The sequence below is a fragment of the Phocoena sinus genome, chromosome 13, assembly GCF_008692025.1.
Source record: "Phocoena sinus isolate mPhoSin1 chromosome 13, mPhoSin1.pri, whole genome shotgun sequence".
Taxonomy (NCBI): Eukaryota; Metazoa; Chordata; class Mammalia; order Artiodactyla; family Phocoenidae; genus Phocoena; species Phocoena sinus.
The window spans coordinates 80,112,747-80,135,566 of NC_045775.1; the positions used below are offsets into that span (position 1 = coordinate 80,112,747).

The 22,820-nt window shown below is 43.4% G+C and overlaps 1 protein-coding gene across 1 annotated transcript in view; it reads right to left on the reverse strand.

The window, feature by feature from the left end:
- Positions 1–349: 349 nt before the first annotated feature.
- The window catches only part of ACOXL (acyl-CoA oxidase like), a 315,604-nt gene continuing 293,133 nt past the window's right edge, over positions 350–22,820 (reverse strand). The window contains 1 exon segment of the mRNA XM_032653453.1: positions 350–1,051. Coding sequence (XP_032509344.1) covers positions 950–1,051 — 102 coding nt within the window. The 3' untranslated portion in view covers positions 350–949.

A 22,820-nucleotide genomic window follows, 5' to 3' on the forward strand; every position in this document is an offset into this window, starting at 1 on the left:
AACGATTCTTCAAGGTTCTTCCCAGCCGATTATAGTTTTGCTCCGGCAGGCTTCTCCAGGTTTGTCTATCAGTTAAGACTTCAACCAAACTGGTCTTTTCACTGTTTCTTAACATGTCTGCCCCAAGTACTCCCATTTCTATGATTTTGCTCACTTCACCAACCCCATCTGAAGGCTCACCTGCATTTCCCCCTCCTCAGTTAAACCACCGCCTCCACTTTGAATCTTCCCCTCTTCCAGGTCTAGCAAAGAATGCCATTAATTCCAAAGTGACCTCTGTCCTCTGAACTTATTCTTGTGGCCAAGTTCATTGGAAAGGTCCACTCCCTCGTGTTGTTGTGTTATTTGAAGGCAGTTTCGTGTCCCCAGCTATAATGAGCTCCCTTGAATGCAGAGACTGAGGGTATACCTGTCTGTGTTTCAGCATCTAACAGGGGGCCTGGAAGAGAGAGGGAACCCAGAAAATGTGTTGTATAGATGATTATGCTGTTTAACAGTCTTTTTCTAAAGCAGCAATATGGTGATGATTCACTGGCTCTATCCTCATTTTCAGGTGCTCTGTGGCTGTCACACTGAATTCCCATTGCAACCACTGACAAAAATACCACCAGGCCTTTTTTCTAAATATAAAGAATGAGTTAATAGGCTTTTGTAAGAAGTAAGAAAATGAAAATCACTTCATACCTCTTTTTTGTTTTTGCCAGCACTTTTGATTTCTTCCTGTCCTTTACATGTGAGAAGTTCATACACGGTGAATCACTTCCCTGTCACTTAAACTCTGAAGTGTAATACGATCACAGTAGGCAATGAAACCATGTATGTGAAGTCTCAGAGGCGCAAAAATCTGTGAGTGGAAACCGATAAAAGATTGGCAGGACTGTTTTCTAAGAAAGCAAAGAGCCGACAGCTGAGGCACGAAGGGTTTCTTCTGCACCCCAGGGATTCTTACCTAACGCCTAATCTTCATGCTGGCCAGCGGAGTCAAATATTTATGTTCTAGATACCAGGCTCGCTCCTGGAACACCAGTTTGGTTCCATATAGCAGACAAAACTAAGGGGTGGGGGAAGAGGAGAGAAATGGAAAAATATGTTAGAAAACGCAGAATCTAAGGAGGCGAATGAGAAATAGCGTAATATTACATTTCATAAGATCATAAAAGTTAATACATACTTACTGTAAATGGTCATATTTTGTTTTTTTTAATTTTTATTTTATATTGGAGTATAGTTGATTAACAATGATGTGTTAGTTACAGGTGTACAGCAGTGATTCAGTTATACCCATACAAGTTTCTGTTCTTTTTCAAATTCTTTTCCCATTTAGGTTATTACAAAATATTGAGCCAAGGTTTCTGTGCTATACAGTAGGTCTTTGTTGGTTATCTATTTTAAATATAGTAGGGTGTACATGTCAATCTCAAACTCTCAATCTACCCCTCCCCCTGCTTTCCCCCTGGTAACCATAAGTTTGTTCTCTAAGTCTGAAAATGGTCACATTTTGCACATGCAGTATATGTTTTATATTTTGAAACCACTCTATGGAGAAATTTAAAGCATATATAAAATTAGAAAAAATAGTATAACCAACTTCCATGTCTCCATCCCCCCAGTTCAACAGATATTAACTCACAGCCAGTCTTGCTTCATCTACAATCTCATCTAATTCTTCCCCACCCCAGGTTACTTAGAATCAAAGTCCAATCATAATATATTTTAAAAAATAAATGTAATATTTCTGTTTGCTTTCTTTCTTGATTCATGAAAGAATATTCTTTTTTTTTTTTTTTTTTTTTTTTTTTTGCAGTACGTGGGCCTCTCACTTTTGTGGCCTCTCGCATTGCGGAGCAGAGGCTCCGGACGCGCAGGCTCAGTGGCCATGGCTCACGGGCCCAGCCGCTCTGCGGCGTGTGGGATCTTCCCGGACCGGGGCATGAACCCGCGTACCCCACGTCGGCAGGCGGACTCTCAACCACTGCGCCACCAGGGAAGCCCATGAAAGAATATTCTAAATGCCCATTCTGAATAATATCATCTTGATATTTTCCATTGAGCATGGTTTGATTAGACTTTCATAAAAATAGCATTCCTCATTTGCATTTTGTTTCAATACGTTTTTCCTATCACGTTTCTGAAACCGACACGCAGACCTCCGTCATGACATCAGTGGCATCCAGCAATAATAGATGAGTATTCCTGTATTAACAAGTAATTTTTTTCTATAATGCAAAAAAAATACACTCAAATTGCCTATAGCAACTATAAAAGGTAATGATGCAATGCATTTAATTACTGTTTAGTAGTGCTTTTTATTTGAGCATTTCAAGGTATTAGTAAAAGTGTCATATTTCTATGAAGGACTTAAATAAAAATGAGGTAAATGTAGAATTGTTAAATGAGAATTTCAGAAGTCTTTACAATGAACAAGTAACTTTTAAGTTAACTATTCTTTAGCATTTCATATTTAATAATTCCAAAATTATACAAACAGAGATAATAGTATAAGGTACCTCCAAGTCTATATCATCCAGCTTTAATAGCTGTCAACTCATAGCCAATCTTGTTTTATCTCTACTCCCACCCGTTCCCCCCTTTCCATATTATTGTGAGGCAAAGTTCAATTGTTATCATCTCTAGGTTTGGAGGAAAGAGAGCTATGTCGATCCTGGAAGAGAAAGCTATGTTGACACGGTCCCCTTAGAGGAGCTGTGACCTTCAGCCAAGGAACACAGAAACCCCAAGGTGATCCCATAAGAAGGCAGGCAGGGGGCAGGGATATCCCAACCTCATTCTCCTCCCCATCTCCAGTCTCTAGCTGGGGCTTCCTGTTCTCAGAACCTAACTGGATCCAGAGGGCAAGAATTCCTCTGATGCAAGTTACGTAGATCAATTTCCTGGGCCCAGAGCAGGGTGGAGAAGGGTGGAGAGTAGAGCTGGAAAAGCAAAGGGAGGATGTCTGGAAAAATCCCATCTCTAACACCCCCAACAAGGTGGTCATCCAGCCTTAGTCCAGTCCTATCTCAAATTCAAGTTCACCTGGTCCCACACAGCCCCGACTGCTGACACCATTCCCACGTTTCATCCCAGAGGGCCAGTGTCACACTGCACTGCCTATGTCTGCTCTGCCCTTCTGTTGACTCCTGACTTGTCCTCCTGCTGACAGTCTGTGGCTCTTGTGTATCTGATGCTCAGGGCCACTTTTCTGCCTTTGAACTCTTTCTTTTCTCCTTGAACACAGTTCGGACTCTCCTTTGGCTACCCTCTTTTCTTGTCCTGGGAAACAGGCGTCCTGGATCTTGGTGGTGACCAGAACACCACCTGGAGGTCCAGATACCATCAGCCCAGCCTCAGGTCCTCAAACGGAACCTGAATGTGTTTCCTTTTATGTTTCAGAGATGGGAACTCAGTGCATTAGGAGGCATCCAGTTCTCCAACCCACTGTTGGAAGAACCATTGCATACTGAACCACTTGCCTATGTGGAAGATGAATTTATGGATTGTTAACTCTGTCGGAAAGGGATCTTGTCCTGCTCATCTCTGTATGCCCAGGGTCTGGGAAAAAAGCTGATACACTGTAAGAGATTGGCTGACATCCAATTTCCTGTATACCTCATAGCTATTAATCCTGTAACTTCTGCTGCCTAAGGAGCAAAGCAGGAGTGCATCAAAGTATCCAGATAACAGCCTTAACAATTTAAAGATAAGTTTCACATCTCTGCTTAGGCGTTCTTTCTTCAGAGGATCAGCCTTCACAGACTGCCATTTTCTCACAACGCAGCTTCCGGCTCTTGTGCCACTTTGGACCTGGTGGCCTCTTCTAAATGCTTAATTCTCTCCTTCAAGGTGTCTCACGGGACTGAACACAGTGTCCAGATGTTTTCTCGTCGCTGTAGTGTCAGTAGCACCATCGCTGTCCTGGTTTGGGACTCTATACTTTTACAAGCAAAGGAAGATGGAATTTGCTTTTATGACAGTCACACGTTTTTTGAAGAAATGAGTGAAAGAATACCATGCAATTTGGTTTACATCAAATGTTTGCTCAGTTAACACTCCTACTATGCCTTTTCTCCTATGAACCGTTTTCAACCAACCCATACATACATACATACATCCCTAAAGGGATGATTTTAAATTTATTCTCTTAAAGTATCATCTTGGTGATATGACTTACCTTAAGTCCCCCAAATCTCTATGAATATTGATTCAATCACCTCATGTGTTTATGTCATTTACAGATTTGTCAGTCCCATCTTTGTCTTTATATCATAGAACTCAACTGATAGGTCTATATCTTTTCAATCAAGTATTTGAGAATCTATTTAACAGACTCTCATCTAACTCATATTTCTCTAGCTTGTACATAAGGATAGCCTAAGAGTCTGGAAAGTGCTGTGCAAAATCAAGATACATCGGGCTTCCCTGGTGGCGCAGTGGTTGAGGGTCCGCCTGCCGACGCAGGGGACGTGGGTTCGTGCCCCAGTCTGGGAGGGTCCCACATGCTGCGGAGCGGCTGGGCCCGTGAGCCATGGCCGCTGAGCCTGCATGTCTGGAGCCTGTGCTCTGCAATGGGAGAGGCCACAGCAGGGAGAGGCCTGCGTACCGCAGGAAAAAAAAAAAAAAATCAAGATACCTCAACTTCCCCAGATTTTGTTTTCTAGCAACCTGATTAAGAAAGGAAATAAGATTAGTTTAGCAAGGCTTAGCCACAGTGAGCACAGACCACACTCCTAGTGACCATCTTTTTCTAATCACTCATAAACTATTTTGAATAGCCTTTTCTAGCATTTTAACTTGGATTTATAAATTTTATAGTTTCCCCAATCTATTTTCCTTTCTTTCTTTCTTTTTTTTAACGTGGACATTTGCTCATTTACAGTTTCCTGACATCTCTTTTGTCCTCCTTGGTTTCAAATGTCTTACAACTGTGTCCTTCCCAATTCAGAGAGAAGATGGGGACATTCTAGGAGACAAGTATGTCTGCGCTCTGTTTGCATTTATTAACATCAAAGCTTTCTTCCCCAGACCAGGTGTCTGTCTCTTCAAACTCTGAGCGTAGCTAAAAATAGCCTTTTAAATCTTCATCAGATTATTTGTCAAGCCTCACATTATGGTGGGATTTGACCGTCCTGACATTTACTAAATGCTACCCTTTTGTATTTATCCCTGGACAAGCGTCTCCCCCCATCACCATGCTTCTCATTTATATAGCTTCCTTAGACTTATGGCCATCAGAGAGTCCTCTCTACACTTATCTTGGTTTCTTTAAATGTGTCCCAAATTACACCTTTTTTTGGTATCTACTGTATTGTCAGAGTAATAGTTTACTGTTTTTCTTACTCTCAAGCCCATGTGCCCCTATGAAATCTCTGCCCATAGAATCATAATAACCAATATTTTTTAATCACCTACTATGTGCCAGGCACTGCAAGGTATTTTACATTCACCTCGTTTAGTCTTCACAATAATCCTGAATGTAGCCATGACTCCTGGACAGAGTAAATGGAGAAGCTATTTGAGGAACTGAAAAATAAATATTGATAGTAGGCAGATTTGGGAAGAAGACTAAAATTCAAAGTACCACCAAACAGGTGATGAGTTTAGTTTTTTTTCCTAGTCTTCAAGCTGCTTGTCCCTGGAGACGGGCGTGCATCAGACCAAGATAAATAAACCCCAGATTCTGGAAGGAGGATAGAAAAGGGAGCCCTGGGGAACCAGAGAGTACCGAGGAGGTCATGGAGTCGGGGGGCTTGGGAAAGTAAGCCCATAAAGTTGTTTATGAACTTCTGGGCTCAACCCCAGGTGTACATACACGGATCTAACACACATCAGTACACAAAACACTTTGAGAACCGAACTAGCAAACAGATGAAAATGCAGGTGCCAGACTGGCCACTGTGTGGTGCATACGTGGGACAGAACAGAATAGTACAGCAAAGGCTCTGAAGACTAAACTGACATTGAAACCACAGTGAACAGAAGGTGAGTTGCAACTTGCAGCCCAAACAACCAGATACATTCATTGCTAAAACAAAAATATTAACGTTCTCGATGGGATTTAAACAAGACCCAGGATCTCATAACATAATATTCAAAATGTCTAGGAAATGGGGAAGTCTCTGGTGGTCCAGGGGTTAGGACTCGGCGCTTTCACTGCCGAGGGTCCAGGTTCCATCCCTGGTCGGGGAACTAAGATTCTGCAAGCTGTGAGGTGCAAATATCAAAATGTCCAGGAAATAATTTTTTAAAGTTCGGCAAGTGAAGGACAAGGGAAATGTAACTTGCTCAGGAAAAGATAATCAACAGACACCAATAGAAAAATGACACAGATGTTGGAATTATCTAGCAAAAGCCTTAAAACAGCTATTATAAAAAATTTTCAACAAGTGATCACAAACCCTCTTGAAACAAATGGTAAAGTAATGTTTCAGCACAGAAATAGAAGATATAAAGGAGAATCAAATGGAAATTTTAGAAGTAAAAATTACAATGATCAAAATAAAAATGGGCTTAACATCAGAATAGGGGAAACAGAGGAGAGTCAGTGAGCTGGAAGACAGAATAACAAATTATTTGAACAATAGAGAGAAAATAGACCGAAAAAAAGAACAGAGCCTCAGGGACCTGTGGGACTATGACAAAAGAACTAACCTCATGTCACTAGAGTCCCGGAAGGAGAAAAGGAAGAATGCAGGGCTGGAGAAGTACTTGACAACTTAATGGCTGAACAAGTCCTCAAATTTGGGGAAAACCCCCAGAAATATGCAGGTTTCAGAAGCTTGGTGAACCCCAAACACAATAAACACCAAGAAATCCATGCCCAGGCACATCATAATCAAACACCTTGAAACTAAAACAAAGAAAAAACCTTGAAAGCAGCCAGAGAAAAAATGGTGCATTACCTCTAGGAGAACAATGATGTGAATGACTGAGTTTCTTATCAGAAACCATGGAGGCTACAAAGAAGTGGAATAACATTTTTTAAGCACTTAAAAAGTATCAACCCAGGATTCTACATTGAGTAAAAATATCCTTCAGGAGTGAAGATGAAATAAAGATATTGTAAAGATGAAGAAAAACTGGGAGGAATTGTTACCAGCAGACTGCTCTAAAAGAATTGTTAAGAGTGTTTCAGGGGCTTCCCTGATGGCGCAGTGGTTGAGAGTGTGCCTGCCGATGCAGAGGACACGGGTTCGTGTCCCGGTCCGGGAAGATCCCACATGCCGCGGAGCAGCTGGGCCCGTGAGCCATGGCCGCTGGGCCTGCGCGTCCAGAGCCTGTGCTCCGCAACGGGAGAGGCCACAACAGTGAGAGGACCGCGTACGGCGCAAAAAAAAAAAAAAAAAAAAAAAAAAAAAAGAGTGTTTCAGTCAGAAGAAAAATTATACTAAAAGGAAACTTAGAACATCAGGAATGGAGGAAGAGCAGTAGAAATGGTTACTATCTGGGTAAATATGATAGACTTGTCTTCTCTTGAATTCTTTTAAAATGTGTGTAATGACTGAAAACAAAACATAATATTGTCTGATGTGGTTTCCTATGTACGGAGATTACTTATAAAATGCCTATGATACACGGAGGAGAGAGGGCAAAAGGAACTCTATGATGGTAAGGTTTCTTCATTCCACTTGAAGAGGTAAAATATTTATTTTAAGCAGACTGTAAAAGTGCAGTCATATATTGTAATCCCTAAAGCATCAACAAAAAAGAAAAAAACTATACAAAGAGATAATGATAATTCAAAATGAAATCCTGGAGAATGCTCAGACAACCCCAAAGAAGGTATGTGCTATAGAATGAATAATGGCCACCAAATGATATCAGGTCCTAATTCCTGGAATCTGCAAACATCCTAAGGAAAAAGAATCTCTGTGTGTGTGAACAAGTTAAGATTCACAAAATGAAGAGACAATTCTGGATTAACTGGGTGGGCCCTAAATACAATCACATGTATCTTTATAAAAGGCAGACAGAGAGAGGGTCCATAGACAGAAGAGAAGGAAGCAATGTGACCACAGAGACAGATATTAGAGTGAGGTGGCCACAGGTCAAGGAATGCCAGAAGCCACTAGAGGCTGGAAGAAGCAAGGAATGAACTCTCCTCTACAGCCTCTAAGGACAGTGCAATCCTGCTGACAGCTTGATTTTGGCCCAGTGATACGATTTCAGACTTCCAGCCTCCAGAACTACGAGAGAATAAATTTCTGTTGTTACAATCCACCAAGTTTGTTGTAATTTGCTATAGCAGCCATAGGAAACTAATTCAACATATAAGAGAAAGTAAAAAATAAGACTGTCCTTATTCACAGACAACATGATTGTTTACATTAAAAAAAACACAAGAAATCTGCCAAAAAACTCAAAACCTCTAGAGTTAATAGTGACCTTAGCAAAATCATAGGATACAAGGTCGACATACAACATGTCAATTGTATTTCTAGATATTAACAATGTACCATTAGAAACCAATATTTAAAACAATCTATCCTTTACAGTAGCTCCCCCTAAAATGAAATATTTAGGTATACGTTTACAAAAACATGTATATTATCTTTATGCTAAAAACTGGAAATGCTGATGAAAGAAATTAAGGAAGAACTAATAAAGTGGATTGGCAAGGTCAACATAGTACATTTGTCAATTCTCCCCGAATTGATCCATAGATTTTACATAATTCCAATAAATATCTCAGCAGATTTTTTGCTGTTGATAGAGACAAGCTAATTCTAAAATTTATATGAAAAATCAAAGAAACTAGAATGGCTAAAACAACTTGCAAAAGAAGAAAAAAGCTGGAGGAATTACTCTATTTGATTTTAAGACTTGCTATAAAGTTACAGTATTCAAGATAGCATGGCTTTGTCAAGGGACAGACACATAGATCAATGGAACAAAATAGAGAACCCAGAAACAGACCCATGCAAATATGTGTGAATGAGTTTGATAAAGATGCAGAAGGAATTGGATGGAAGAAGGACAGTCTTTTCAACAAATGATGCAGAAACAATTGGATAGCAACAGTCAAAAGATAAATAACATTGACCTAAACCTCACACCTTATACACAGATTGGTTCGAAATGAATCATAGATCTAAATGTAAAACATAGAACCCTAAAACTTCTAGAAAAAGATATGGGAGAAAATCTTCATGACCTGGGGTTAAGCATATATTATTAGCTATGACACCAAAAGCACAATCTATAATATAGGAAAGTTGATAAACTGGACTTCATCAAAATAAAAAAAAATTTTGTTTTGCAAAGGACTTTAAGAGAATGAAAAGACATGCCACAAACTGGGAAAAACATTTGTGAATCACACATCCAACAAAGAACTTGTACCCAGAATTTATAAAGAACTCTCAAAACTCAACAGTAGGAAAAATTATCTGATTTTAAAATGGGCAAAAGATTTGAACAGACTTCACTGAAGAGGATATACAGATGGCAAAAAGGCACATCAAAGGATTTCAACATCATTAGGAAACGCAAATTAAAACCAGATGTTATATTCCTATATCCCTATTGGAATGGCCAAAAAAAAAATACAGACAATACCAAGTGTTGCTGAGGATGCTGAGCAACTGGATCTCTCATACATTGGGAATGTAGTAGCTTTACAAAGCTAAATGTACGTTTACTATATGACCCAGAAAATCCACTCCTAAGCATCTACCCTAGAGCAGTGGCTCTCAGCTAAGAATGACCTTTGTCCCCCAAGAGACATTTGGCAATTACTGAAGACTTTTTGGTGTCGTAACTGGAGAAGTTCTACTGACATCTAGTAACTAGAGGCCGGGGATATCGCTAAACACCCTACGAAGTACAGGACAGCACTCCCACAACAAAGAAGTACTGACCCAAAATGTCAATATTGTCAAGATTGAGAAATTCGGTCTAGAGTTAAGAAAAATTGTTTACATAATAACTTGTATATGTATATATATAGCATCTCTACTCATAATCTTCAAAAACTGAGAACAACTCAAATGCCTTTCACTGGGTGAGTGATTAAATTGGGGTGCATCCATACAATGGAATACTACCCTCAGCAATGAAAATGTATAACTGTGGATGCATGCAATGACTCAGCTGAACCTCAAATACTGAGTGAAGGAAGTCAATATCAAAAGGTTACGTATTATATGATTCCAATGACAGTATATCCTCAAAATGACACAACTATAGTGATAGACAACACATCATTGGTTGCCAGCGTTTATCAGAAGGGGAAGAGGATAATTATAAAGCCATACCATAAAGCATAATTATAAAGCCATACCATAAAGGATTATTTTAGGATGGTTAAACTGTTCTGTATCCAGTCTGTGGTGGTACTTACACAATTCTACACGTGTTGAAATTCATAGAACTATACAGCCCTAAACAAGGTCATTTTGCTGTATAATAATTTAAATATATCATCTTTTATGTCCAGATCTCTTTCTCTTTGTTATGGCAAACTCCAAGCTGAAATGGCTATATTCTCTAATGGTTCCCTGTACTGAAATTTTGTCCAAGGACCCCTGCCTGATCTCTTCCCTTTGAAAGTCACCCCTTCCCTTCCTGGGTTCTCACAGCAGTGTGTTTTTCCTTATTACACATTCTGCCTGTTGGTGTAATTATTTGCCCATGTGACTTTCTCCCTGACCACAATGTGATCAGGAAGGCAGGAACTGTGGCTCATGCATCTTGGAATTTCTGCAGCGCCTAGCCCAGTATCAGGGCTTGGTGTGTGCATTTGTAGAACTGAGACCCTTGGTTCCCTCAGGAACATAAGCTCACTGGGACCAACAAGAGAAAGAAGGGAGGTTGCCTGCAATTTATGCCAAGTAGGCAGCCTGTATCCATGGCCTGAACCGCATAATAAGCAAAGAGATGCAGCAAAAGGACTGAGTTGGACCTCTAGTGTCAGAGAAGATGAAAAAGCTTATTAATTCATGGTAATACCAGCGTGATTTCAGAACAGTTTCCCCCAGCAACAACCTAGTTCTCTCACTGTGATGAAGTGCTCTGCCTTCTGCCTCAGACTTTTAGCCTCTTGGGATCTGCATTACTGCCTTGTAAAATTGATGGGCAGTGGTACTGTCTCTTAGTTAAGGAATTTCTGCCAGCCTCAGCAAAAAAATATTAGTTTTGCAATTTCTAAGGGCATTCCTTGCAATGGAAAAGTGATTAGAAATTGGACCAGAATGGAACAATGCCCATCTTGAATCCGTATAGTTCACCTGTCGAGTCTCCTCCACGCCATCAGCCCCAGGTGTGAGCTCATCAGCTTCCACAGGTGAGGAAGCCTTATTTATATTACACTGGAAAAAGGTTGAGGGTGGGGGGGGTAATCAGTTCAGAAAGTACAGCTTTGATCACCCAAGGAAGCTGTTCAGATCAAAGTCTCTTTTTCTTCTAAACTGCCTGAAGATGTTAATTTTTTTTTTAATCCAACCTGCTCGATATTTCTTGTGTCTTAAAAGCCTCTCTTCTTGAGAAAGGTGACAAGCAGTGGCAGCTGGATTCTGGTAGAGCCCAGAGGGCTCTAGCAGAGGAGGGGTTAAGGATAAAGGTGATCTTTTCTTTCGGAGTCTCTGGACGCTGAAGAGCCTGGGATGGCTCTCTGTCCATCACCACTTTCAGCAGAGGAACCACTTGAGTAAAGTGATGGTGGGCCATGTGCTGGTATCACAGTGGATCAAAGGCAGAGCATCTGCTAGGGTTAGGGGTGAGAGAGCCAGCCAGACCCAAAGCACATTCTATTTTATGCCTCGTTGGAGAAGCCTAGCCATACCTCTATCTTTGCCTTTGCAGATGCCAAGGGAAATCTCTAGAGAAGGTAACCCTGAGATATCATTTTGCCAGCATGCTGCGTGTGCTTGGGCAGAGGGGAGGCTGGAACTCTGCTGCTTCTCAACCGTAAGGGTAGACGGATATTTGGGGGTCACACAGCTGGCTGCAGAATCCAAGCTTTCCTGTGATTGCCACACTCAGGCAAACCAACTCTCTACTACTTTGCAGTGTTGCAGTGCACTGTCTGTTACATGGCCAGTGGGAATGGGAAAATTCAGAAAGTACAGCTTTGCAGGCAGAGAAGAAGCTATTCCCTCTGAGACTTCTTACACAATCCACTACATAGACTGGCTCAGAACCATACTCCTACAGCCCTCCCTTGGTATCTGTAGGGGGGTTGGTTCCAGGACCCCCAGAGGATACCAAAATCCACAGATGCTCAAGTCTCTTATATAAAATTGAGTAGTACTTGCATAAAACCTATGCACATCCTCCCATATACTTTAAATCATGCCTAGATTACTTATAATACCTAATATAATGTAAATGCTATGCGGCAATAAATAGTTGTAAATATAAGGCAAATGCTATGGAAATCATCGCCAGTGTGCAGCAAATTCAAGTTCTGCTTTTTGCAACTTTCTGGATTTTCCTTCTGAATATTTTTGATCAGTGATTGATTGAATCTGTGGATGTGGAATCTGTGGGTATGGAGGGCCAACTGTACTTCGCATAGACAGTTTGGGAAACTTGTGGAAAGGCATTCAGCCAGGTTCTTCTCTCTGATTTGTTTTAACCCAGCATTGATCCCACTTCTTCCCACTCCCAGTTCCTCGTCTGTCATTGGCTGTGCAACCATCACCACCATTCACATCCAGAACTTTTTTCATCTTGCAAAACTGAAATTCTGAATCCATGAAATAATAACTTCTCATTCTCCCTTTTCCTTGGTCCCTGGAAAGGGACCATTCTACCTGTCTCTCTGAATATGACTACTCTAGGTATCTCATATAAATGGATCCATACAGTATATGTCCTCTTGTGACTAGTTCATTTCACTTAGCGTGATGTGTTCAAGTTTCCTCCATGTAGTAGCCTGGGTCAGAATTCCCTTCCCTTTTTAAGGCTGAATAATATTCTATTGCATGTATATATACCATATTGTTTGTTTATTCATTCCATCAATGGACACTTGGGGTGCTTCCACATTTTGGCCGTTGTGATTAGTGCTGCTATGAACATGGGTGTACTATCACCCATTCAAGCCACTGTTTTCAATTCTTTGGATATATGCTCAGAAGTGAAGTTGCTGGATCATACGGTAATTCTATGGTTAATATTTTGAGGAATCGCCATACTATTTACCATAGCGGCTGCTCCGTTTTGCATTCTCACCAACAGTGCACAAGGGTTCCAATTTCCCCACATCCTTGCCAACACTTGTTATTTTGGGTTTTGTCGTTGTTGTTTTGATAGCAGCTATCCTAATGGGTGTGAAGTACTATCTCGTTGTGGTATTGATTTGTATTTCCCTAATGATTAGTGATGTTGAGCATCTTTTCATATGCTTATTGCCCATCCGTAGATCTTTGGAGAAATGTTTATTCAAGCACTTCGCCCATTTTTAACCTGGTTGTTTGGATTTTTCTTGTTAAATTTTGAGTTCTCTATATAGAGATTCTGGATATTAGTCTTTTACCTGTATGTGATTTGTAAATACTTTGTTGCTTTTTTACTGTGTTGACAGTGTCATTTGATGCACAAAAGTTTTAAACTTTAATGAATTTCAACATGTATAGTTGTTTGTTGTTGTTTATGCCTTTGATGTCATATCCAAGAAATATTGCAAATCCAATGTGATGAGGCTTTTCTCGTTTTCTTCTGAGAGTTTCACAGTTTTAGCTCTGACATTTAAGTCTTTGGTCTATTCTGTATATCATGTTAGATAACGGTCCAATTTCATTCTTTTGCATGTGGATATCTAGTTTTCCCTGTACCATTTGTTGAAAACACTATCGTTTCCCCATTGAATGATCTTGGTACTCTCGTCAAAAATCATTTGACCAAATATGCAAGGGTTTATTTCTACATTGGTCTATATGTCTGTCTTTATGCCAGTACCACCCTATTTTGATTACTGTAGACTTGTAAATTTTCAAATCAGGAAGTGTGAGACCTCTGACTTTTTTCTTCTTTTTCAAAATTGCTTTGGCTATTCAGGGTCCCTTGTGATGCCATATGAATTTTACAATGAGTTTTTCTATTTCTGCAAAACAAGTCATGCAATTTTGACAGATTGCCCTGAATCTGTAGATAGCTTTAGGTAATACTGACATCTTAAAAATATTAAGTCTTTCAATCCATGAACACAGAATTTCTTTCCATTTATATCTTCCTTAATTTCTTTTAGCAATATTTTTGCTGAAAGTTTTTCACCTCCTTTGTTAATTCCTAAGTACTTAATTCTTTTTGATGCTATTATAAATTGAATTGCTTCCTTCATTTCCTTTTTGGATTGTTTACTGTTGATGTATAGAAATGCAACTGATATCTGCATGTTGATTTTTGTATCCTGCAACTTTGTTGAATTATTCATTCTAACAGTGTGTGTATGTGTGATGTTTGTGTAATCTTTAGGGTTTTCTACATATAAGATCATATCATCTGTGAATAGAGATAATTTTACTTCTTCCTTTCCAATTTGGATGCCTTTTATTTCTTTTTCTTGCCGAATTACTCTGGCTAGGACTTCCAGTATTGTGTTGAATAGAAGTGGTGAAAGCAGACATCTTTGTCTTGTTCCTGACAAAGGAAAAGCTTTCACTTTTTCACCATTGAGTATAATGTTGTGAGTTTTTTCATATATGGCTTTATAATATTGACATAGTTTCCTGAGTGTTTTTATCATGAAAGGATGCTGAATTTTGTCAAATGCTTCTAATGCATCGAGACGATCATGTGTTTTTTTCTTCATTCTGTTAATGTGATATATTACATAGATAATTTTTTTGTTTGTTGAACCATCCTTGTATTCCAGGAATAAATCCCACTTGGCCATAGTGTATAATCCTTTTAATATGCAACTCAACTCAGCCTCTAGTATTCTGTTGAGGATCAGCATTTTGTAGTTTTTGTTTTTGTTTTTTGTGGTAGGTGGGCCTCTCACTGTTGGGGCCTCTCCCGTTGCGGAGCACAGGCTCCGGACGCGCAGGCTCAGCGGCCATGGCTCACGGGCCCAGCCGCTCAGCAGCATGTGGGATCTTCCCGGACCGGGGCACGAACCCGTGTGCCCTGCATTGGCAGGCGGACTCTCAACCACTGCGCCACCAGGGAAGCCCGTATTTTTCAGTTCTGATATTTCTATCTGGTTGCTTGCATTTACTATTTCTTTGCTGAGACTATTTATTTGATGAGCCTTTCTATTCTTTTGTTTCAAGCACATTTGTAGTCACTCATGAAAACATTTTTATGATGTCTGTTTCAAGAACACATCAAGTTGTCTCATCCCCATTCTGTCCTTTTCACAGTCCTAGAAGAGATAGAGATGGAAAGATTTTCCCGAAGGCAAAAACATTCCATCAGGAGACTCCGAGAAGAAGCAGCGATCAAGTGACTGGTGCCTTCATGCTGGCCATTTTCCTGACATTTATTCCAAAACTAAGTTTCTCCCTCCTTCCTCCCTTTCTCCTCCCCCTCCTTACCTCTTGAGAGCTGACTGTGTGCCAGGCATCTTGCTGGGCCCTAGGAGAGGAAGGGGGTAGAGCTAACTCATTTTTTTTCTTTTTTCCTCTCTCAAAGTTGATAACCATGGTGTGTGTGCGTGTGTGCGTGTGCGTGTGTGTGTGTGTGTGCGCGTGTGCATGTGTGTGTGCGTGTGCATGTGTCTGTGTGTGTGTTTCAGTAGAGTTTTGAATACAAAATTAACCCAAAAGAGATCAGCTAAAATTCAGTAAGGGCAAGAGGAAGAGTTGGGCAGGTCCAGGGAGCAGAAATCATCAAGTCTCATAACATTTCCAGTTTTCAATCAGGGCACAAAGGTGCTTGGCTGCAGTCAGGGGCTGCTGCCTGGGTGTGAGTGCTGAGCTTTGCCTCCTTTCTCAGCCCCATTCAGCATGAGCCCCCATATAACTCTAGTGCCAATGTCCCCTTCACTGTGTTCTGGAAAAGCCACTTGGTAATTCTGTTAATGTCTAGTAGCCCAGACTCATAGCACTGAAACGCCCTGATGGAATTTCTCCATATTCTGGGTAAGTCACTCAAGAGAATTCTCCTGGGCACTTCAGCATCTTGACCTCTTTATTTAAATGGCAAAATGACAAGTTTGGGGCCTGGCCCTGTTTTCTCCTCCCACTAACTCTAGTTCCCTAGGGTCAAATTTTGCTCTTATTTTCCTACAGATGGCTTTCACCAAATTCTTCCAATTTTTTAATTTGTCTCCAGCGGTTTCCTCGCTTACTTTCGGCCCTGTCTTCTAGAACAGCCTGAAATGAAATCTGCCCCTTGAGCTGTGCACAGAAGACATGGAGGGGAGAGTGTTCAGGCAAGAACCTCTTGCACATGTCCCAGGACAGGCTTGCAGGACCAAGAATCCTCAGAGGGTGATGATCTCCACACTTGGGGAAGCGTGCTGCCGTGCTGAACATGGGCTTTCTGCTCTCCAGCTGGTTCTCCACTTAGATGTCGATTTAGATGCTTGATAAAGAAGTGTCAAGGGCAGAGCAGGGGTCATGTTTCACACACTGCTCCATTCGTCCGTGCGATCATATGCTCCTCTTAGGTAATCAGGAACGTGTAGAGTTTGCACACGATGGCGCTTGGCCTGGAAAGCCATTGGTCCATTTTCCCTGTGAGGAGAGCTTTGTGGAGGAGGTGGGCAAAGTACAGAATGTCAGACAGCAAAGCATGCCCTCTCGCTGCAGGACAGGAAATCCTTCTGCCCTTCTCCTAATCCCCTACCCCTTGCCTCACTCTCTATCTCTGGCCCCTGGTCTGGAGACTGTGCTCACAGAACAATTCTAGGGCAACTGTTAGCTGATGATGGCTTCTGCTGCATTCCCTCTCAGAGATACCCGACACTGACATTAATCTCTGGAAGTTAGGGTAGCCTTCCAAGCCAATGCTGGAATTTCAAGATAGCTATAGCACACTGGGGAAACGTGCATGGCCAACAAGAATGGAAGCTTCTGGAGACCTCTCCCCTGAAACGTGCATGGCCAACAAGAATGGAAGCTTCTGGAGACCTCTCCCCTAAAGAGGCAGCTGTCTAGGTCTCCTACTGTGGCAGCCAGCTCGCAAGACATGCATCAGTGCACCCGAAACACTCTACAATTGGAAAACTCAGAACACAACTTCTCACACGGACCCCACCAGTAAGCACGGCGGAACCCACGCAGTTGGTTAATTTCCTGCAGAAACTTAGCACAAATGCCAGCTCCTCTGGCAAGTCTTTTCTAAACCCATGCTGAGTTGGGCACCCCAGCTGAGTGCTTTGTTAACTCCCCCAATTTCCTCCATCTCAGCATGTAACCCACTCCAACGTGCTTGCTTGTTGGGGTCTCACCTATTAGTCAGGGAATTGAGGGTGAGGGTCTTATTGATATTAGCACCTCCAGTGATTGGCACATAATAGCCACTCACAGATGTTTCTGAAGAGGGGTTGTGGTAGGTATGTGAAGACAGTCAACAAAATAACCCTTCTGTTGACCTATCAGGGAGCCTGAAATTCCAACCATTGGATATTTATTTCTTTGAGTTAAAAAGTTACTCCTATGCACCAAAGATTCCTTTCCAAAATTAAAGTTTCATCAGGAGAGATAACTGTCATTGAGGTTTGGGTTGGGGGTGGTTTGAGATGAGCCCTGCAGAGCCTTGGCATGAGCTTGAACTTGTGGGGAGAGAACCAGGAATGAAGGGAAGCAGGCATTCCAGGGCCTCAATGGCACAGAGGTACAGGAATGAGGGAAAACCATTTATGGCTGTAACACTACGTCTGAAATTTGATTTCTTTGCCACTTGTAGCTCTTTTCCCTTATTAAATATATATATTCTAAAAAACGCGAAACATGGTCTTCAAACGAACCAGGTACTAGATAAGCATCACCTGGTCCATAACGGGCCCTCAGTGAGTATTGTAGAACAGCTGCCTTGGAACACTGTCAGCCACACGCTCGCTTCTTTCTGTGTGGCTCTGGCTCGCAAGGAGCAGAGAAGGTAGCGGGAAAAGAACAGGGGAGAAGGATGGGGTTTCACCACCGCAGACCCCGCTACCCTTAATGATCTGGGCTCCGGGAATTCGGAGCAGGGACTGACACTATTCGTGGTGGGCTGGGTTTGGAAATGCAGTCAGGCCCCAGGTAGGAACCCTTTGCTTCTGTGTGGGAAGCCTGAGCCCGTGACTGGCTGCAGACGCCTGAGCAGGGGCTGCAGGCACGCGTGGTACACACACAGGATGCTCGCTCCTGCTTCCTGCCCTGGGGCCCAGGACACTCTCAAAGGCAAGGGGCCACGATGGGGTCCTCGGGTAGGAAAAGGGCCACCGACAGACAGGAGGACAGCACAGCTTTCCCTGCGCTCAGTGGGAGGTGCTTGCAATTAACTTTTGGTTGCTGGGTTTGGTGCTTAAACCAGCTGCTACCTACACATGTTGAGAAAAGAAAGAAAGAGCAGTTAGAATGCAGGAAAAAGGGAAAAACCCCATCTCGCCCACTTGACAGGCTCCAACTGCCTCTGCCAGCCGCTTGTGAGGTGGGGACAGTCCCCTGCAGACGCCCTGCCCCTAGGCTGGGGTTGCCGTGGTGAGCGCCGCGTCGGGGCTGGGGGAGCAGAGGCCTTCTCTAAAGCACAGAGACAGACAAAGGCCCTGCAAGGATGCGTGGGCCATTCCCCAAACGGAATGCTGCTCCCTGGGCCGAGTCACACGGAGAGAGTGAGGCGGGTGAGGCAAACTGGGGGAGAAGCCAAGCAGAAAGAACCTTTGTGACAACGACAACTTAAGGAACACTAGATAAGCAGCTTGCTGGGGTGTTTCTAAACCTTCGAGGGGAGGTGAATCACTGCAGCGGTCATGTGGAAAATCCCCTTTCTCCTCAAGGCTCTGCCGGGGTCCCATGTTAAGGTAAAGTCATCATTTTCTCGTGAAAACCCTCCTCCCTAACAGACCAGGATTCCACCAGGCTAGGAGAAAAGGCTCATTTCTGGGAAGAAGTTGTATTTTGTAAACCTGGGGGACTGAAGGGTTGGGCCATGTCACTCGCTCAGGGACTTTGAGTTTCAGGAAAGACTCATGTGTCTGATTTCCTAGAACATCATTAGACAGAGAAAAAGCTCCATCTAGCCAGACCACAGTGGTGAGGGGATGTGTGGGAGGGAGGCCTGGCATCCTTCCCTCCATATCTGCCCAGTTTCCCCTGTGCATTTGGGGGCAGTGTGAACACTCGGCGGTTGGTAAGAAATGCTAAGGAAGCTTCCAGCAGCACTCCAGCCTCCGGTCAGTGGAGCCTTCCTGGGGAATCGCCTCTGTAGGTTTTCTTGACCTGGGCCCCAGCACCCTGCAACTGTGCCATCCACTCCGATGGGCCCCTGCGCGTGCCAGCTGGACAGACAGCAGGTACTCAAAGTGCCCTGCTTGTGTCCTCAGACCAAGGTATCATCCACTTCGCCCCAGACAGTCTGCCCTTCTGCCAATCAGATGGAGAATGGCCATCACTGCTGCTGCTGGTGTGACAGCCCTGCCGAAGGTCTGCGATCTGGGGAGGACAGATTCAAGCGGTTCTATTTATCCTTGAGCAGGCAGCTTGGCTCTTGTTACCATTTTCTATAGCCGACGTGGTGTGATATCGGATCTCACCTACAGAAAAGCTGACCTTGAACTTTACATGGTGCCTCCAGCCAGAGCACTTAGGCAGAGTGGCCAAGCGAGGACCGCGCTGGGGGCTGCAGTGTGGGGAACATTCCAGGCACTCGCTCAGCATCCCTGGAGTGGAAAAGCCTTGCTCTGAGCCAACCCTCCAGTTATGGCAGGTCAGCAGAAGCTCCTTCAACTAGCTCTTGTGCCCTGGCCTGGGGGGAGCAGCACGGATCAGGAATGGCCACTTTCCCCAGAACATCCTACTTGCTTTTCCAAGGAAGGCAGGGAGACCCAGCAGGTGACGACCTCAGGATGTTTTTGTCCCAGTGAGGGTCCTTGCTGGGCTGCTGTCTCACACCCAAACTGGAGAGACTGCTGCCAGTTGTGTAAGAAAGTCCCCAGAGAACAGACTGAGGAACTGTGATCATTTCTATTTGATTTAGAAAATGATGGTCCGAATGCAGATTGGCACCAAGGGGCCTGTCTTATGACTAATTTCCATCACTGAAAAGAGGGCCCAATTTTTAAGAGGAGACAATCCTGGGAGGCAGGCAGGGAACAGCCAGACCGAACACTGAGAGCAAAGCTTGAGAGGCAAGGTAGAGCCATTTGATTGAGGAAGGGATTTTGGCCTTGACTCAAAACTAGGCTAACCAGATGGCTGGGTTTGCCTGGGACGGTCATGGTTTATGCCTGTCACCCAAGCTTAATTTTTAATGGTGCCCCCTTTCACTCTCAAAAAACCAAGAAGTCCAGGTTTCTGGACTTCTGTCATCTCCCTATTTCAAAGGATAGAGAGACTTAGGGCTGGAAACTTATCCAGGGAGGGACACGTAGGACATGGGGCTCTGAGAAGGTTCATTTGGCTGAGCCCGAAGGAGAGAGACAAGCAGTTGGAAGACCAGGCTGATTCATTCTCAAGCATGTTTAGAATCGCAGGCTTGTTGGCAATGTCCAGGCACAGAGTCACAGAGTGTAGGTGCTGGATGGGTCTCCGGAGTAATCTAATTCTCTTCCTCTTTTGCCAGAAGAGGACACTGGGCTAAAAGAGGTCAAAGTGACCTGCCCAAGGTCACACGCTGGATCCTGGCAGAGTGGAGATCAGACATGCCCCCGGTGGACCAAGCCCAGGTGCTCTGTCCTGGAACAGAGGAAAGGGGTGACTCTGAAAGATGCTGCCAGGGGCACAGATGCACTGGCTCTAGAGTGGCAGTCCCAGGACAGAGTCATGGACTGTCCCATGGTTCTGAGGCTGAGGAGGGAGGACAGAGACCGTAGACAGGTGGGGTTCAGACCTGCTGTGTGAGCTGGGATGTGGAGCTGGAGCTTAGGTGAGATCCAGAGCCACAGTGGAGTGGAGGGCAGAGCAGAGGCATAAGCGGGCTCTCCAGGGTAGTGACAGCAAGGACCGAAGAGATTAATTGGCAAAAGCAGAACTAAGAACGAGGGAAGGAATAGGTAAGTATGGGCACGGAAAGTGAATGGGGTCATAAGTCATTTATGGAATCTAAATCTTTTCTGTGGTTCAAATCATAGTGAAATCTCCCTGAGAGGCAAACCCTAATGACAGCTGTCCTACCTCTTGGCATCTTTTCCCAGCCCCTTAGCAGGGCCACAGTGGTGGGAAAATCCTAAGTCATCAACAGCCTCGACCTCTGCTTGGTATTTGGGGAAACTGAGTCACAGATAAGCCAGCTCCCTCCTGCCTTACGGTAGTCTCAGCAAATAGGGTGTGATTCACAGCAAGCCACGAGCGTGATTCCACACGCCAGCCACAGCAGTGCACCTGAGGCTTCGTCAGTCTTAACCTCTGGCCGAGGTGGTGGATTTTCTGTGAATCTGATCATCTGGGAGGAGTCCAGGAAGAAGCCCAGCCTGAGGGTCCAGAGGCCTTGTGGTCACAGTTCTACTGCCCGACAACTAGCAGTGCTGTGGCAGAGGGCCATATCTCCTCCCTGTCCTACTCTTCCTGGTTGTCACATGAAGGATCTGGCCTCTGCCATCTCCAAAACCTCACACTCTGGCTTTGTTTTTCCAGGGGTGTCGGACGTTGGCTCGACTGCTGTGTGTTCATCTTTTGCATCTTCCCTGCAGTGTGTGTCTAGAGCACCCTCACAGGTCATGAATATCTGTCCTTAAGTCTCAATTATCTGGGACAGTATAGGGATGCAATGGTATGCATGCAAAATATTGTTTTTTAAAACGTCATATTCAACACCAATCTGCTTTTTTTTTTTTGCCTGCAACAACTGTTCACTCAACAAGGTGGAGTTAAATATTTAAGTTGGCTGCAGAGAATCTAGGAAGTGAATAGCTCACTCGAGTAAACATAAACTTGACCACAGGCTGACTGTAGTCAGAACGATCTACTGTCACCCTGAGCAAGTTCTTCCACAGAACAATCTACAAAAATCCTGCCTACCACTGTCACGCCCACAGGATGCTCTCTGATGTGTGACATTAAAAAACCTCAATCTCCTGAGAAAAAATCATAAACCAGTTTCAGCATATATGAACTGAGCGCACGTTTTTGTCTAGTGAAACTTCTTTGATGATGCCAGTTCAAGTATCTGCAGACATTGAGAAAACACCCACAGACATCACCCTCGGCTGCAATAGTCACACAGTCTGCAGAGACCAACAGGGAAGATGTAAAATACTGAATGTCACTGGACATCATTCCAGGACACCTTGGGCTATCTGAACCCTCTCCCACTCCCAACTGTTAGTTTCTTCTTCTTTATTTTAATTTATTTTTGGGTGCATTGGGTCTTCATTACTGCACGCGGGCTTTCTCTAGTTGCGGTGAGCAGGGGTTACTCTTTGTCGCAGTGCATGGGCTTCTCATTAGAGTGGCTTCTCTTGTTGCAGAGCATGGGCTGTAGGTGTGCGGGTTTCAGTAGTTGTGGCACGTGGACTCAGTAGTTGTGGCTCGCGGGCTGTAGAGCGCAGGCTCAGTAGTTGTGGCACACGGACTTAGTTGCTCCGCAGCATGTGGGATCTTCCCGGCCCAGGGCTCAAACCCATGTCCCCTGCATTGGCAGGCAGATTCTTAACCACTGTGCCACCAGGGAAGCCTCTTCTTTTTTTAAATTAATATTTATTGGAGTATAGTTGAATTATAATGTTGTATTAGTTTCAGGTGTACAACAAAGTGAATCAGTTATACCTATACACATATCCAGTCTTTTTTAGATTC